This window comes from Camelina sativa, unplaced genomic scaffold (genome assembly GCF_000633955.1).
Source record: "Camelina sativa cultivar DH55 unplaced genomic scaffold, Cs unpScaffold00430, whole genome shotgun sequence".
NCBI lineage: Eukaryota > Viridiplantae > Streptophyta > Magnoliopsida > Brassicales > Brassicaceae > Camelina > Camelina sativa.
Genome location: NW_010921700.1, coordinates 5560 through 22667, shown reverse-complemented (window position 1 = coordinate 22667; position 17108 = coordinate 5560). Strand labels below are relative to the sequence as shown.

Genomic DNA, 17108 nt, shown 5'->3' with positions numbered 1-17108 from the left:
TACTATTTTTATAATTTTATTTACAATAATAAAAAGGGTTTTTAAAAGACATTGGCGTATGACATCCAAAATTGCCGGACCGGCCCATGGACCTATTAATATAATTCTTCTTATTATTTTCAGTCATTATATTTTTGGAAAGACATTAGAGTAATTAGGGATTGAATTCTAATTTTATGGAAAACAGAATGAATTATACTTTTTTGGGAAAAATTGGTAAGATCTAATGAAGAATAAATGAGTAAGCAATTATCAAATTACTTACGGAAAACATCTCACCATTAGATTATATAAGATTAGAGGCCAGAAACTAAGAAGGAATGGAAACCCAAAATTTAAACTTTGAGCCAAAAATTTATGAATTGATAAGAGAATTGGAGAACACATAAACATCCCATAATCTAACATAATCTAGAATCCTTTCTTGCCTATGAATCATTTATAAGACTAAAACCCATAAATAAAATTTATACATAATTTCAAATTTGTTCTTACCCCTGAATCATACATAAGATTGAAACCAATATTTATCATTTCAAAATAAACTATCAGTTTTTTCCAAGGATGAAACCACAAACTAATAAATGGTGGCTTTAGATCATAAAAAGCCTACAACTGGTTCTTATTGAAGAAGGAAAAAATGAAATGTTGAGAGTTTTTTGTTTTGTTTTATGGGCCAGTAGTTACTTAGGTCCAAAGTACAAATAAATTTAGTTAATTAGGTCCAAACAACAAAATTAGACAGGTGTTAAATAGATAACATGCCAAGTGTCATCACCTTAACAAAAGTTGAGAAAAACCTTCTCATATTATATAAGATATTATATAAGATATATATATAATCGCACTTCAAAATGTACTTCAAAAAATTTCACTTAGTTACACATCCATCATATCTACTAGAAATTCAAATCATAACATTTGCAATAAAATTTAATATTTTTAAAAATAAAATAAAATAACAATGTATAATCACTTTTTAAAAATAAACGTATGGAAATATGCTATAAATCTTTTAGAAATGGTTGAAAGCAAAGACATTTGTATAATATCTTTGAATTATCATATATTGACCATATTAAAATTTATTTGATTAGACTGTGAAGTATATGTTGACAAAACAGAAAGTAAAAAAAAAAAAAAAAAAGACGATGAATTATTGTGTTTTGGGGGACCATCGGACCTAATTTCTCCTTTTCTCGATCAGGCTTGGAATTCAATCCGAGTAGTGGTGTAAGAACTTTAGCAAACAACGAATATACCACTACACATGGTTTATATTAATAATTAAGTGATTTTTACCACGTTTGCCAAAACTAAAATGGATTTTCAATTAATGTGGACACTTTAATCCACTCAATAAATCGTAAAATATGCATACGTTTTACTCTTGGCTCTTTGCTTAGTTCACTTGACAGCTAGCTGTACGTCTCGGCAATACTTTGAAAGCATGTTTTTGAAGATGTGAGGACAAATAAACAAAAGAAAAGTGGTTATTGGGATATGACATGGTCTCAAACTTTGTTTGGTGAGTGAGAGGGAAGTCATAAACTGTACTCCAACATAAATAAAATGGCCATATAGTGAAGTGTGTAAATGATCAAGTGTTAAGTTAAAGACTCAATGATATTTTATCTCTTAGAGTTTTTAATGTTGTTTCTTCCATTCGATCTCCATTTATCCTCTTTTTATCTTTTTTTTTTTTAATATTCTATTAAATATGATATAATATATGTATATTTATTAAGAAAATATATCCTTTTCGCATATTTGAAACATGAACAAAAATTACATGAACGAGTCATTATAAGAACCATACAAATTTTGAATTAATAGATGTTCTTTTTATTTAGGTTTGTTTCACGATTGGATAATAATTCTTTTTTGTGACTTAGTTGGTTTCACATTGAATCTACTGTAACTTAGATCTATTTTTCTGTCTTTTAGTTGGTTTCACATTGGATATATTTTTCTATTGATTAGTGTTTGTGACCTGTTGAATACTAGGATGAGTCATATTCACTAAGCAAACCTCTTGTGAATACTAGGATGAGACATGAATTCCTAGGATGTATGAGAACTTGACAAGTACGTGTTGTAGTGCATGTAGCATTACATAAATTATATGAAACGTTACATGAAACCAGCTACTAATACAATTGTAAGAAACCGCTCATAATAAGCACCAACACAATTTTAGAATACTTTTGACTAATCGTCACATAGACATAGTGACTAGTCACCATAAATAACAGCAGAAACACTCTTGAGATTTTATAGGTGCAGATGATGAACAGAGAAAAACTAATACAGAGATAAAGTGTTACAAATGCTTCAGTTTGTATATGTATACAAAGATATAGAACACAATTATTTCAAATTCACATGGCATATTCATACATAATAGTACAGACTCAGAGGATCTGTATTTGTATACAAGAGTCAAGATAGGATTGGGGTTATTAGATGAACACACAAAAGCTTAATTAATCAAAGACAAGTGAAGGAGATGAAGCTTGAAAATGTTTCAAAGAGGAGAAGTGAAGCTATAGGAAGAATAAGACAAGGTACCAAGTTGCCAACTTGTGTGGATTTGCTCTGCTTTTGCATCTGCACCCGCTGCACCCATCGCAACATGTAACGGATACAAATGCTCGGGCCATGGATGCGCCATTTTCGCATTCGGAGCTTTCACTTCCCACTCATTCACATCTCCATATCTGAAATCACACACACACAATCAATGATTCCTTTTCATAAAACTAAGCAGCAAAAAAAGGTTTAAACTTTCTCTAACCTTCCTTGAAGTAGAGAATCTCTAAGCCAAGTATCAAACTCCAAAGCCCAAGGAACCGATCCGCCATGAGCGATACTAAAGTCAAGCTTCCTCAAGTTATGAGTAGCACTTCCAGAGCCAATGATAAGCACACCTTCATCTTTCAATGGAGCCAATGCTTTACCCATGTTATAATGATAACTCCCATTTTGGTTTGATTGAACAGAGAGTTGAACAATAGGTATATCAGCTTCTGGATACATCAACATAAGAGGAACCCAAGCTCCATGGTCAAGTCCTCTCTTTGTATCTTCATCAACACGTTTCATTCCTCCTTCTCTCATTAACAACTCTTTAACCCTTTTCCCTAATTCAATCGCTCCTGGAGCTTCATATTTCAACTACAAAGACATTCAAAAAACAGACCCAATAGATTTATAAAATCAACACTTTATGCATCATTCAACGATCTAAGAACCCTAATTGTGAATCTGTTGATTGACCAACAAAGTTAGGGTTTTTTTTTTTGTGGTTACCTTGTACATGGGATCAGGGAAGCCAGAGAAATCGTGGATCGTGGAATTGCGAAGAACAGTGTTAACGGTTGGGTATTTGGTGTCCCAATGAGCAGAGATGACTAAGATCGATTTGGGTTTTTGAGGAAGAACTTTGTGAGTCCATGATTTGAAGAATTGTCTCGCTTCTAAGGTATCATCTATGCTTAAAGTTGGAGATCCATGAGACAAGAAGAAGGTTTGATTCACTTTCTCCATTGGGAATTATTGTATCTCTCTCAAAGTCTCAACCTTGATTTTTGTTTCTTTTTTTGCAAATGTTTTGTTTCACCAACTCTGATAAATTTCTGATTTTTTCCCCAATTATTATCCTTTTCACCAAGTCTGGGTCACGTCACACCCACCAAACACCAACGACCGACCAGGGATGGAGTGTCTTTACGGGATTAGCAATTAAACAAAAAAAATTAGCTCGTCTCCTTTGATACTTTTTGAGTACTTCCTTGGTAAACTTAACAAGGAAGAGAATTCCAAATCAATAGGAGACTTTTGTGTATCTTTTACATAAAAGTGTTACAGCCTACAGATGTGAATTTGTGTTTCTATTTATAACCATACAAGCATGTGATTTGTTGTTATACAACAAAATTATGTAACTAGTTTTCTCTAATTTTCGTAATTCAACTCTTGTTATGTTGCATTTGAAGATAATTTTGTTCAAATTTAATCATCTCTATTCTCTAGGTTGGCTCCTTTGACTAGTTTGGTGTTTCCTTAGTAAAACTTAACAAGGAAGATAATTCCAAATTACAGAGGAGACTTTGTGTATCTTCTAGATAAAGTGTTACAGCCTACAGATGTTTCATTCTATGTAATCCCAAATTATTCAATCAGATACACAATAATTCACCCACATCCACACATCAAAAGCAGCCAATTCCCATAATGTACAGAAAGAACCAATCTAAACGATTTCGTCTTGTCATAGCAACTCAGCTCCAAGAAAGAATCTGGAGTTTTTTCTTCCTCATGTTTGAAACAGCTTCTTCCTGAGACAAACCTTCTCTCAAAGATATTCAGTAACGTGTTACTACAGCTGCCTTGATGAATTACCAGGCAATTGGGCAGATCTTAAATGCTCTTCCTGAAAGAAAAATCAACATGTGGTTAAAGCACAAAAACATAATAATCCTCATTCAAAGTGAAGCAACTTGGCAGAATCTATTCAGACAGCTGAGACCTGTAAATTGTAATTGAAATTGGGAGGAGGCCTGAAATCCATTTGGCCCTGCGCCAGACAATAAAACGAAAAATAGTTACTAATAAGACCATGCTTCTATTATCAGTTTGGAGGGTTTTATAATGTACCAGCCCAGGCATGGCTTGCTGATTCGCAAAGAAACTATCCTGCACCGGTGCTATGGAGTTCAGTTGTCCCTGAAGTCGCATAAACCATAACATATCATATTATTAACTTATACAAGGCACATATTTTAGCGACTCAAGAATTCAAGTATATACTAAACCCACCAGGCCTTGGATGGTTCTTTGATTAACATAGTAGCCTTCGTGAGGTGGCTCCATTAAATTTAACTATATCCACAGTTAAAACAGGTTTGAGTATCAGGGTAGAAAAAGATGTCGAAACGCTTACACAGATTTGTAAAAATGAACTAACATAGCATACCAATCCTTGACCGTTTTGTTGAGGACCATAGTAACCATTCATGCCCATTCCTTCTGAACTTATAGTTTCCTACAGAAACGATTAAAATATTTAAACTATAAAGTGATATTCAAGACATCCTACTCTTTATCTCATATAAGAAAATGCACAGTAACAATGACCAAATTAAATTACAGAAATTCAATTCAAAGCACAAACCATTGGTTGCAAGCTCTGTTGTGATTCAAGCATTTGGTCAGCTTCTTGCTGTCCCTGCATAAAATCGATTTGATGAGCTTAAGCCTTTGAAACTAAGAACATGCACGACTATCAAATATATTGGTTTGCAATAAAAACCAACCTTTCTTTTCCTACAAACAGTCTTCTTTTTTGTTGCTTTTACGCCTGACATTTCCTGACTTTCTTCTTCATGAGCACCATTATTAAGCTGACTACTAGACTCAATCATGCTGTTTCTAGCATTATTCAGATCAACACAATTTTTCAGGGTCTCAACTAGCGTGCGCAATACGATGTTGTAGTTTTCTTCTGACACACAACCTTCCTCGCTTAATTCGATGGCTCGGCTACACAAATCATTATAACGCTGAACTCTGGTCTGTATCTGGTCTGCTCCCTCACCAGCCAATACTCCACTCTTAGCATCTTTTGTCCATCTTTTCAAAATATATTGAGGTGGGATGCTGGCGAAACCACACATCTGCAGAATCATCAAGGCATGCCGACAGAGATACCCTTTGTATTCAAACATACGGCAGAAACAGCAAAGTTCTGACTTAGATTTGCTCCACGTTACAAGAAATTCATCGTCTTTTTCAACGTCCTGAACTCTAAACGTAGCCATATTGTCATCTTCTTTTTCCTTTCTAGGATGGCAAGCAACAACCCCCAAGACCTCGACTTGAAATTTCTTAAATATCGTGTGGGTGTAGGTCGTTGCCATTTGCTTCTCCCAGGGTGAGGGAGACTTCAATGCAGGTTGCTTGTGGCAAGTATCAAAATCTGCAACAGATTCCTCTTCATACCTATTCTGCAGAATCGCACCATACTGCCTCAAGAACTCCTTCAGCGTGATTTTCTTATGGACGTACTTATCAAAGAAAGCGTTCACACTTTCTGAACGCTGAGATGTCGACATTCCCGCCAGAAACACACCGCTCATAAAAGTGGGCACCCACTTTTGGCGATGTTCATGCAACCATAGCAGCCATTCATCATTCTCAAGTCCAAATTGGCTGACCATTTTCCACCATCTCATATCAAACTCATCATCTGTCCAAGATCTAAAGATGCATTCGTTGAATTTCTTCAAGAAATTCTCGTGCCGCTTCATCACAATGGAGAAATATTCAGGAATCTTTTCGATCACATGCCATAATGCAATGCAATGACGAGTGTTTGGTAGGAGCTCTGAAACAGCGGCCATCAAGAATTTGTCTTGGTCAGTGAGTATAGCACTAGGAGCTCGACCACCCATTGCTCGAAGCCATGTTTTTATCAGCCACACAAATGTCTCCTTTGACTCATCAGCAACCAATGCACAGCCAAGTAACATAGGTTGGGAGTGATGATTCACACCAATAAACAAAGCAAGTGGCAATTTATCATTAAACTTGACATAAGTAGTGTCAAAGGATACAACATCATTGAAACTCAAGTAATCATCTCTACTCTTAGCATCAGCCCAAAACAGATTTCTCAAACGTTGCTCCTCGTTTAGGTCTATTGCATAAAAGAATTTGGGGTTTTCTTTCTTGATACGCTTAAAGTACTCAAGCAGTACCTGTGAATCTCCTTCTTCCAAAGCCAGATACCGACCCTTACCAACCTGACTGTTGACATCACTCTGAAGAAGAGGCCCGTTATTCTTATATCCCCCAGATTGCCTCGACATCTCAACATACATTTTCCTGGTCCGTTCACTAACTGCGTGCAAAATGTCGATATTATTCTTCTCAGCTAACTTGACATTCCTCTGAATCCGGAAATGATAAGCAAGGGCAGGTAAAAGCTCATGATTGTGATCCTTAATAAACTCATGAATGATCCATTTCCCATCGGGTCTTCTCTTCACATGCATACTCGCTTTGCAATCTGTTTTCTTGATACTCGACCTTCGACTACTACTACTACCCTCAGTCTCAGGAGTCACACCATATCTAGAACAAGCAAACTTGGCATCAATGAACTCTTTAGTCTTCTTAGAGCGTCGGCTGTTTTTAATCGAAGTAGTAAAACCCATAGACTTGGCGTATTCTTGATAAAACAAATACGCTGCATCATTAGACTCAAAGTTTATACCATTTCTTGGCTCATGATCCTGAACATCACCACTAAAGCCAAGATCCCCTCCTGCTTTGAGATCATCAGCAATTCCTACATCTCTGCTACTACTCGAATCAACCATAATGTCAACCATACATTCATCCCCTGCATGATCACTAACCTGATTCTCTTGCAAATCCATCCTTCAAGTTAGCCACATTCGGATTCACTAACACACTCCAAAGCAACTAGCCTACAACTAGCTCCCATGAAACTTGAAACTAGAATCTTTCCACTACTACATAATCTAGCTTAACACCTGAAAAATTGGCACAACCAAACTTCATAAGAACCATTGAACAGTTTTTATATTCGCTAAAACCAAAAAAACGAACTTTTCAAACATACTTATAGTATTAGAAAAGTTCCGATTTTGAGCAAAAACATTCACACAAATTGGTGAAAGAACTGAACTTTCAATAGAGCATCAGCATCAAAGATAGAGACTTTACTGTATCATAGAGGATGAAACCTGAGAATACAAATTAAGAAAGCACAAAATTTTATGGAAATTTCAATCCTTGAGGGATTGCTCTGGGCTTGGTGGCTTACTGCATTTTTTTTGGGCCACCCAGAGAGCGACAAAGGGAGGGAAGGCAAAATTGTGAAGTGAAAAGAGCAAAGCAGAGAAGAACACGAAAGGAGGCGAGTGAGGGAAGCGAAGCGAGTGAGGAACAAAGGAGCGTGAGAGAAGAGAAAATCTAGGGTTCGTTTATTTTTTGGAATTTTTAGGGATCTTGAACATGTTTTTTTTTTTTTTAATTTGGGGTTTCACTCGCCTTTACACGACGTTTGTTCTCGACGCGATTTCTTCTTACAGGCGCGTCTGGCGTTTAAGGCGCGTCGTCGTTTTAGGTTCTTTCTATTCGATCACTCGTCTAAGCGTTGCGTTTCCATATTTCGACGCGGTCAAGAATCAATCATTCAACAACATATATGTATGAGCCTATGAGGTTTTATTTTACTTCTATTTCTGTTATTTACGAGGTGAATGTTGTTTTTATTAGGTTGCTTTAGACTAATTTGGTTATTGTGTTACTATATACTGTATAATAAAACTTTAATTATACATTTATATTTTTAATTGTTTAATAAAACTGAATCAATGAAAATTGTCTATGGCCTACAAACAGTAGAAAAAATGTTTCTAACTTTTGAGTTTTGTAAAAAATTTAGCCCACAAAAAAACATGAGCAATCCAATAAGCACTTCCACTGTGAATCGATTTAAGAGGTTGCTGCAGTCCGTATAGGCTAAGTAGTATCTAAACTCGCCAGTTTCTTATGATAAATCACAGTTTTTGGACGATGTACATACCTAGTCTATGTACGTACCAGAGGGTTGGGGGAGTATTTGATGATTTTGAAATTGCATAGTTTTTTTTTAGTTAGCTCTGAGTTTTGAACGGTGTACGTACCCGTTACCTACTCTATAATATCGAGGAAATCAGAGGGCTGGGAGTGTTTGATGGGAGAAGAATGAAGATTATACCTCTGTAGCTAGAGAAGACTAAGAAAAAAAAAATTATTTTGTTTGTCAAGCTTCAACATAGAGAAGAAAGTAACATGAAATGTTTAATCATACACAATCCGGACATTATACAAAAAATGGTGGGCACTAATAGCAAATTATAACAGTATGGAATTTGTAAATGCTATATATTACCATTGAAGATTACCCAAAGAATCATAACATTTTTGTTTGACAATGTTAGATTTTGGTTTACTTACTTCGACCGTATTTAAATAAGTCAAACTGTTATTGAATACTTAAACGGAAATTATTTTATAATATAGGACGACGTCGTTTTTTGTTCTTCTCGAAATGACGTCGTTTGGAAATATTTAAAGGGTATTTAGATACTCCTAGGGTTTGAAGATAAAACATGATACCTGCTTCTAGAGAGAAAAAACAAAAAGGCGATTTTAATGGATAGAAGAAGGTAGGCGGAGTTTCTAAAGAGTTCATAATTAAGAAGCAAGCGAAATCAAATCCGATTCTAAATCAAGACGCAGTTCGATACTCCATTTTCCTTGAGAACATGAGGTAAGTTGATACAATTAGGATTTTTACATAATCGGAGAAATGGGTGTGACATTAAATTTGTTACACATGAAATTTTTGGTTTGATTTTGAATAGGCTTGTAGAATATATGGAACATATAAGGCTTTGTTGGATATATGTTTGCTCAAGATTTTACATAAATATGGTATCAAATATTGAGTGAACATTTACGATAATTTTAAGGATTTAAGAGGACAAGCATGTTTGTCGGCCTAGTCCTTATATATATTATCTCAACTCCAAACCTATGACAATTTAAGATTTTCTTCGGTTATCTTATGTTCTTCTTTGTTACTTACTCAGGGAGACCCCAATATTGGTATTGCAAGACGGCGCTTAAGTCATTGACAAGAGAAATGACAAGAGAATCAACGATGAGAAAAAAAGAGAAATGTCAAGATTCTGAAGATAAGGATAAGATTAGTGGGTTGCCTGATGAATTACTCTTGAAGATATTGCTGCTTCTCCCAACTAAAACTGCAGTTAGCACGAGTATTTTATCCAAGCGATGGGAGTTTCTTTGGATGTGGTTGCCTAAGCTTGAGTTCGATTGCTCCGATTATTCTGCTGCTGAGCAAGAGAGGTTAAAGCGTTTTATAAATCTGAATTTGCCATTTCATAAAGCTCCAGTCATAGAAAGCTTGCATCTCAAGTTCAATGGACCAGTTCAAACATTTGAGCCTCAAGCTATCGAACTATGGGTTGCATTTGCAGTTTCTCACTGTATCCGTGAGTTAAGTCTTGCATTCTTTAATTTTACGAGTCAGACTGCTAGATTGCCTAGTAGTTTGTATATCTGCAAATCGCTCGTGATCTTGAACCTGAATGACGATTTTCACATCGATGTTCCTCGCATGGCATGTCTCCCCTTCTTGAAAACTTTGCTCCTTCGACGTGTGACTTACTCAGATGAGAATTCTCTTCAGAAACTCCTTTCCAGTTGCCCTGTTCTTGAAGATCTAGTGTTGGAACCTAGTGAGTTTGACTATTTTGGTACATGGAAGGTAATTGTCCCGTCCTTACAGAGACTAACTGTTGAGATATTAAGAACTAATGATTTTCGTGAGCTTGTGGTAAGAACTCCTTCTTTGAAGTATTTCAAAATTATTGATGACGGTGCTAGTGAGGATGATAATTACTTCTTTGATTCTAACACAATGCCCAACCTGGAGGAGGTATATATTGATTCCGTAAACCTTGGTTTGGACAAGTTTGTTTCATCAATCACATCTGTTAAGCGTCTTACATTATGCATAGGAGTCGATGCCCAAGAGGTAATATATGTTTTCATATCAAAACAATTTTTGACACTAAACCAGGTTTTCTTAATTTTGAATCCTTTGCCGTCGTGTGCAGGCGTTATATCGTGCGGGTATTGTCTTCAATCATCTTAAACATCTGAAGTTGTGTCAATGTGATTCAAAATGGTCAAAGTTACTTGCCCGGTTACTCAACGATTCTCCTAATTTACAAGAGCTGGAGATCTATCAGCATGCTGTAAGTTTGTTCGTTATAGTCATTTTCATTTGGTTTAATTTACTTTTCAATTAATGTTTAAGCTAAGCTCTCATGTTTGATCTTAGGATCATGCAATGAGTCTTTTCAGTCCATGGGTTAGCTGGGAGAATGAACTAAATTGTGTTCCTAAATGTTTGTTATCGACTCTTGAAACTTTCAAGTGGACAAAGATAATTGCGACGGAGAAAGCGAGTCATCTGTTGCAATATATCTTAAAATATGCTTGTCGCTTAAAGACTGCGACAGTCGTGTTTGAGAAAGTTCCAGAGGCGACGCTCCAGGAGATTCAATCACTTTAAGTTCAACAGCATGCCAATTCGTATGTAAATTTGAGTGAGGAGTTTTATCAGTGCCTGTTTTCGTTTATACGAACTTTGATGATCTTTTTATGAACTTTAATGATCTTGATAGTTATATGAACTTTATTGAATTTTATCTAAACAAAAATAAAGTTATTTGATCTGTTTTTTTTGTAGCTCTTACATGACTTTGAGTTATATTTCATACATTACCCTCTTACAACCTTTGTAAACAAATACAAATTAATCGGTGCCCAGTGCAGCTTTACTTTATAGTTTAAGAAAAAAAAAATAAAGAAAGATAGTAAAGCTAAGAGCAAGGCCACTAGGGGATTTTATTTTGGGAATCTTATACACTATTTAATTTTTTTATGAATTAATTGTGTACTTTTTAAAAAATAAGAACCTTTGATCTCTTAAAAATTAATTGGTGCCCAGTGCAGCTTTACTTTTTAGTTTAAGAAAAAAAAAATAAAGAAAGATAGTAAAACTAAGAATCTGAACCAAGTTACGTTGTTCCCATTGAAAAATCTTGTTTGCTCAAGAACCTCCCAATAACTCTGGAATCAAGAATCTGAAGAGCTCCTCCAGATTTTACACATCGGAATAAACAGGGGTGGATCTACGTGTGCACTAGGTGGGGCACGTGCCCCATACCCTTTATAAAAATCATTTAAGTGATGTGCTATTAATGTTAATTTCTTAGCTCATTTGGGAAGAGTGCCCCATGTTACTTGGAAGGTCAAGTGTTCGATTCCCTCAAGAGGCACTAATTACCCAAAATTTTTAAACTTTTCTAAGTTATTTATTACTGGAATTTAAAAAAAAAAAAATCTATATTAACATTTTTGAAGTACATTTTGTGTTATGCCCTTTTAGGTTTAATTATTTAAATTTTTATTTACAACATTAACCCCTAAAAAATATCCAAAAATAGTATCACGACAGATTTTGTTTCCTAAATCTATATTAACATTTTTTAAGTACATTTGGTATTTTACCCTTGAAGTTATATGTAATTAAAAATTTATTTACAAATTTAATCCCTAAAAACTTTCCAAAAACAACATCATTTCAGATTTTGTTTCCTAAATATTTTACATTTCATTCCAACCAAAAAAAAAACAGCAATCAATATTATATAGAGACATAAACTATGATATATTTTCCATTTTATTTTCCAAACATGTGAGTTTTGATTATTAACGTAAGAAGAACTTCGATTCCTTATTATATAAATATTATAATTAATATATATATAAATTTAATAAAATTTAAAATATTATGACTATGTAAAATTAAAAAAGAAATACTATATAATGTGGTTATAAAAAGCCAAAAAGACATGTTGGAATTAATAAAATATTATTAAATATGTGCTAAAACGGATTAAATACTTATTTTATTATTTGCCAACACTATAAGTATTATAATATCTGACATATAAAATCAATTTATTTTACCTAGGATTGTGTAAAATAATTAATTCATTAGGAAAAATGTGACTTAATCACATCATATAAATGACTTATTATGTATTTAGATCCCTTATTTTTTTGTTATAATAATTAAAAATCGAAATAGAATCTCAAACACTAAACAAAACAAACTAAATATAATAAACAAATGGTCATATAGTATATTACAGGTTAAAAAATTAATAGATATATTTAGTCGCACAAACGGCCGGAAAATTAGGTTATTTCTCTATTTATAAAATATCCAATATTTAACAAACAAATAGAATATAAAATATAAATAATAATAAAACTATATGCACGCGGTGTACCGCGGGTTAAAATCTAGTATTGTTGTAAAACAAGAGGATTCAAAGTCTAGAAACTCCTATTCTTATTCATCTTAAGCATTGAGGTTACATATATATAGTAGTACAAAGACATAAACCGACTTAGTAATAGGACATGGCCGATGGGCTTTAAGTCTTGAACACCTATGGACCGTGTATGGGCTTGGTTATGAAGTCCATCCTTAAGTGGTTTATAACACTCCCCTTGGATGACATAACAAGGTTGATGCTAAGGGATCGATGCAATGTGCTTGGGGATGCTGCCTCATTAAAACCTTACCTTGAAAACCCAGTGGGACAAAACCATGGTGAAGGAAAAAGAGTACAACACACATTGCTCCCCCTGCTCTAAGCATCCCTGAAGTCCTTAAGTCTCTGCATCCCAATCTGGTGCATGAGCTTCTTGAATGTTGTTGTCGGCAGTGCTTTGGTGAAGAGATCGGCTGAGTTGTCGCAGGATTGAACTTGAACCACTTGAACTTCTCCAGCCTTTTGTAGTTCATGTGTGAAAAAGAACTTTGGTAGTATATGCTTCGTCCGATCTCCCTTGATGTAACCTCCCTTGAGCTGTGCGATGCAGGCCGTATTATCTTCATGTATGACTGTTGCTTCCTTATTGTCGAGCATCCCACAATCTGCCTTGATATGTTGAGTCATGGACCTCAACCAAACACATTCACGGCTGACTTCATGAATTGCTAGGATCTCTGCATGGTTAGATGAGGTTGCTATAATGCTTTGCTTCATAGAACGCCATGAGATCACCGTACCACCGTGTGTGAATATATAGCCTGTTTGAGACCTTGAATTGTGCGGATCCGACAAGTAACCTGCATCAGCAAAACCAACTAAACCTTTCTTGTTATAGTTAGTATAAAATAAACCAAAGTCTGTCGTTCCTTGTAGGTAACAGATAACGTGTTTAATACCGTTCCAGTGCCTTTTGGTCGGACAAGAACTAAATCTTGCTAGGAGATTCACGGCAAAACATATGTCTGGTTTAGTGTGGCTAGCCAAGAACATTAAAGCTCCTATAGCACTGAGGTATGGCACTTCAGGACCAAGAACTTCTTCATTGTCCTTCTTTGGACCAAATGGATCTTTATCCAAGTCAAGACTCCTTACAACCATTGGGCTGGTCAATGGGTGAGCCTGGTCCATATTAAACCTCTTGAGTACCTTTTCTGTATATGCCATTTGATGCACAAAGATTCCATTATTTATGTACTCAAGTTGCAGCCCCAAACAGAACTTAGTTTTTCCTAAGTCTTTCATTTCAAATTCTCTCTTTAAATACTCTACTGTTTGGGAGATTTCACCAGGGGTTCCAAATATGTTTAAATCATCAACATAAACTGCTATAATTACAAACCTTTTGTTTGCAAACTTCTTAATAAAAATACATGGACTGATTGGGTCATTCTTATAGTCTTCTTTAGCTAAATATTCACTTAATCGGTTATACCACATTCGACCACTCTGTTTTAGTCCATAAAGGGATTTTTTCAGCCTAATGTAGTACTGTTCTCGAGAACCACTCTTATCTTTGAGCTCAATACCCTCTGGTAATCTAATATAACCTTCATTATCCAGTGGACCATACAAGTATGCGGTTACAACATCCATTAACCGCAAATCCAGTTTTTCTCTTATAGCCAGACTTATTAGGTACCTAAATATTGTTGCATCCATCACAGGGGAGTATGTCTCCTCATAGTCTATTCCTGGTCTTTAAGAGAATCCTTGTGCTACAAGCCGTGCTTTATATCTCACAGTTTCATTATTCTCATTTCTCTTCCTTACAAAGACCCATTTGTGTCCAACTGGCTTTATATTAGGTGTTGTCCTTATGATCGGACCAAACACACTTCTCTTCCTTAAAGATTTTAAGTCCACGTCAATAGCTTCTTTCCATTTTAACCAATCTTTACTTTGAGTGCACTCTATAATAGATGTGGGTTCATGATCCGCATTTATCTCAAGTGCTACCTTGTATGCAAATATTTCATTGATGTCGACATCCTTTCGGTTCTAGTGAATTCCAGACATTATATAATTTATTGAGATCTCATTATTATCAATACCTTCAGGTCCTTGAGGTTCAGCATCCCAAACCTCATTTGGTACCTTAGGATTTGCCGCTGCTATGTCTGTATTTTCTGTAATTCCCTTAACCTTGGTCTGTTTTGCACCTTTAGACTTCCGAGGGTTCTTATCTTTGGAACCTAATGGTCTACCTCGTTTCAAACGTGGCTTAGACTCTATAGCAACTTGATTATTGTGTTCCTTTTGAACATCAATACGTACTGGTGCATTACAAGCTGGTATGTACGATGTTGTTACTCTCTTTGGGTCAGCAAAGTAATCTGGCAATTGATTAGCTAGCTTCTGTAAATGAATAATATTTTGAACCTCTGCATCACATACTAGAGTTTGAGGATCTTGCTAATTTAAGGATGTTTGATTCCATGTTAATTCTTTAACCAGCTTGCTAGTCTCACCACCTAACATAGGGAATTCGGACTCAACAAAGTGACAGTCCGCGTATCTGGCCTTAAATAAATCTCCTGTGGCCGGCTCAAGATACTTTATAATAGTGGGAGACTCATATCCAACATATATTCCCATCCTCCTTTGAGGTCCCATCTTAGTTTTCTATGGTGGAGCAATAGGTACATAAACGGCACACCCGAATATTTTGAGATGGGATAAGTCTGGCTCATGACCCGTTAATAGTTGGGATGGAGAATATTTGTGTTCACTAGATGGCCTGATGCGTATAAGTTCTGCAGCATGTAAGACTGCATGTCCCCAAGCCAACATAGGGAGCTTCGATCTCATTAACAATGGTCGAGCTATCAGTTGTATTCGTTTAATGAAGGATTCAGCTAATCCGTTTTGTGTATGGACATGTGCCACAGGATGTTCCACACTCATCCCCATGGACATACAGTAATCATTAAACGCTTGGGATGTAAACTCACCAGCATTGTCTAGACGTATAGTCTTAAGTGGAAAATCTAGAAAGTGTGCTCTTAGCCTTATAATTTGAGCCAACAACGTGAGATGGTGATCCAGGAGTTGTTACTTTGTTTTCGAGGTTTGACAACAACTCATACTACTTTGATGTTTTCATTTATATGAACCGTACGTGATGATCACCTCAATGCCGCCAGTGTTGATAGTTTGGAAGTTGCTTCCCAATTTTTAGATCTTGGCTTCGACAAAGCTATTGTTATGACTAATAATTATGTGATCAAATATGTAACTCTTGAAGAACAATCATTATCTTTCAACAGTGCCTAAACTATTATCATTCTCTACTGTTTCATTGTGGTTCCCAACGTATAATACTAACAAAACAAGATTAGCTATAAATAAATTGTGATAATTTCAAAGTGCTTAGCTAATATTCTGGCTTCCTAATGTGTACTTAAACTTTTTTTTAGATTAAACAAAATATATTAGCAATTTGAAAACCAAAACTTGGTTTAGAACAAATAAAAAAAATATGAGAAATACCTTATAATAGCACTACTAGATAGTAACCCGCGCTGGTAGCGCGGAGAATTTTTTTTTATTTTGTTATTTGTTAATATTATGTTTATGTTGTATCATTCATTTACATGTTATATAATATAGTACTATATGGTGAATTTTGATTCATATTAAACTACTAATAAGTAGAACTGGAAACTACTACCGATACCCGTATTGGACCCGTTTTCCGGTTTGTATCCGTCCCGAAAAAAGGTACCCGCAGCTTTAAGGTCGAGTGAAGGGTATATTAATTATATTATCCATGAATAATAATCGAGTATTGGATATTAATTTAATTTTTGAGCGACTAGTTACCCATCTCATTACCCGTTTTATTACCCGACTCATAAATACACGTTAATATTTTGTAGAATAATGTTACCAGCGTGAGGAAATATTTATGTAAATTTGGATTTGTTTGTTACAAAATAATAGTAGAAAATTTATTAATTCTATACATTTTATAAAATTATATATTTAATTTACTTAAGGTTATACTCTGATTTCGACCCGTAGTTGGTACTACTATTTTTGTTTGGTGCAATATCAAATTCGTTAATTATACATTCGGTAAAG

At 35.1% G+C, this 17108-nt stretch overlaps 3 protein-coding genes across 6 annotated transcripts; 1 reads left to right on the top strand and 2 right to left on the bottom strand.

Moving 5' to 3' along the window:
- Positions 1-2287: 2287 nt before the first annotated feature.
- On the bottom strand, positions 2288-3648 carry LOC104773040 (extradiol ring-cleavage dioxygenase-like). Its single transcript, XM_010497589.1, has 3 exons — positions 3313-3648; positions 2798-3177; positions 2288-2720 (listed from the first exon to the last, which is right to left on the bottom strand). Exons 1-3 carry the CDS (start codon positions 3547-3549, stop codon positions 2528-2530), a joined length of 810 nt encoding a protein of 269 aa, XP_010495891.1. The 5' UTR covers positions 3550-3648; the 3' UTR covers positions 2288-2527.
- A 412-nt stretch (positions 3649-4060) lies between these two features.
- Positions 4061-8065, bottom strand: LOC104773039 (protein FAR-RED IMPAIRED RESPONSE 1-like). 4 transcript variants are annotated; one of them, XM_010497584.2, is made up of 8 exons: positions 7652-8065; positions 5319-7562; positions 5177-5230; positions 4979-5047; positions 4822-4884; positions 4660-4728; positions 4532-4579; positions 4061-4435 (listed from the first exon to the last, which is right to left on the bottom strand). In XM_010497584.2, exons 2-8 carry the CDS (start codon positions 7443-7445, stop codon positions 4382-4384), a joined length of 2484 nt encoding a protein of 827 aa, XP_010495886.1. In that variant the 5' UTR covers positions 7446-7562; positions 7652-8065; the 3' UTR covers positions 4061-4381. The 4 variants fall into 4 exon arrangements, with proteins under 4 accessions (XP_010495886.1, XP_010495888.1, XP_010495887.1 ...); XM_010497586.2 differs by having other exon boundaries at positions 7718-8065; XM_010497585.2 differs by having other exon boundaries at positions 7756-8065.
- Positions 8066-9207: 1142 nt separating this feature from the next.
- On the top strand, positions 9208-11342 carry LOC104773038 (putative F-box/LRR-repeat protein At4g15060). The gene is made up of 4 exons (XM_010497582.2): positions 9208-9349; positions 9672-10642; positions 10725-10865; positions 10952-11342. Exons 2-4 carry the CDS (start codon positions 9725-9727, stop codon positions 11183-11185), a joined length of 1293 nt encoding a protein of 430 aa, XP_010495884.1. The 5' UTR covers positions 9208-9349; positions 9672-9724; the 3' UTR covers positions 11186-11342.
- Positions 11343-17108: the final 5766 nt, after the last annotated feature.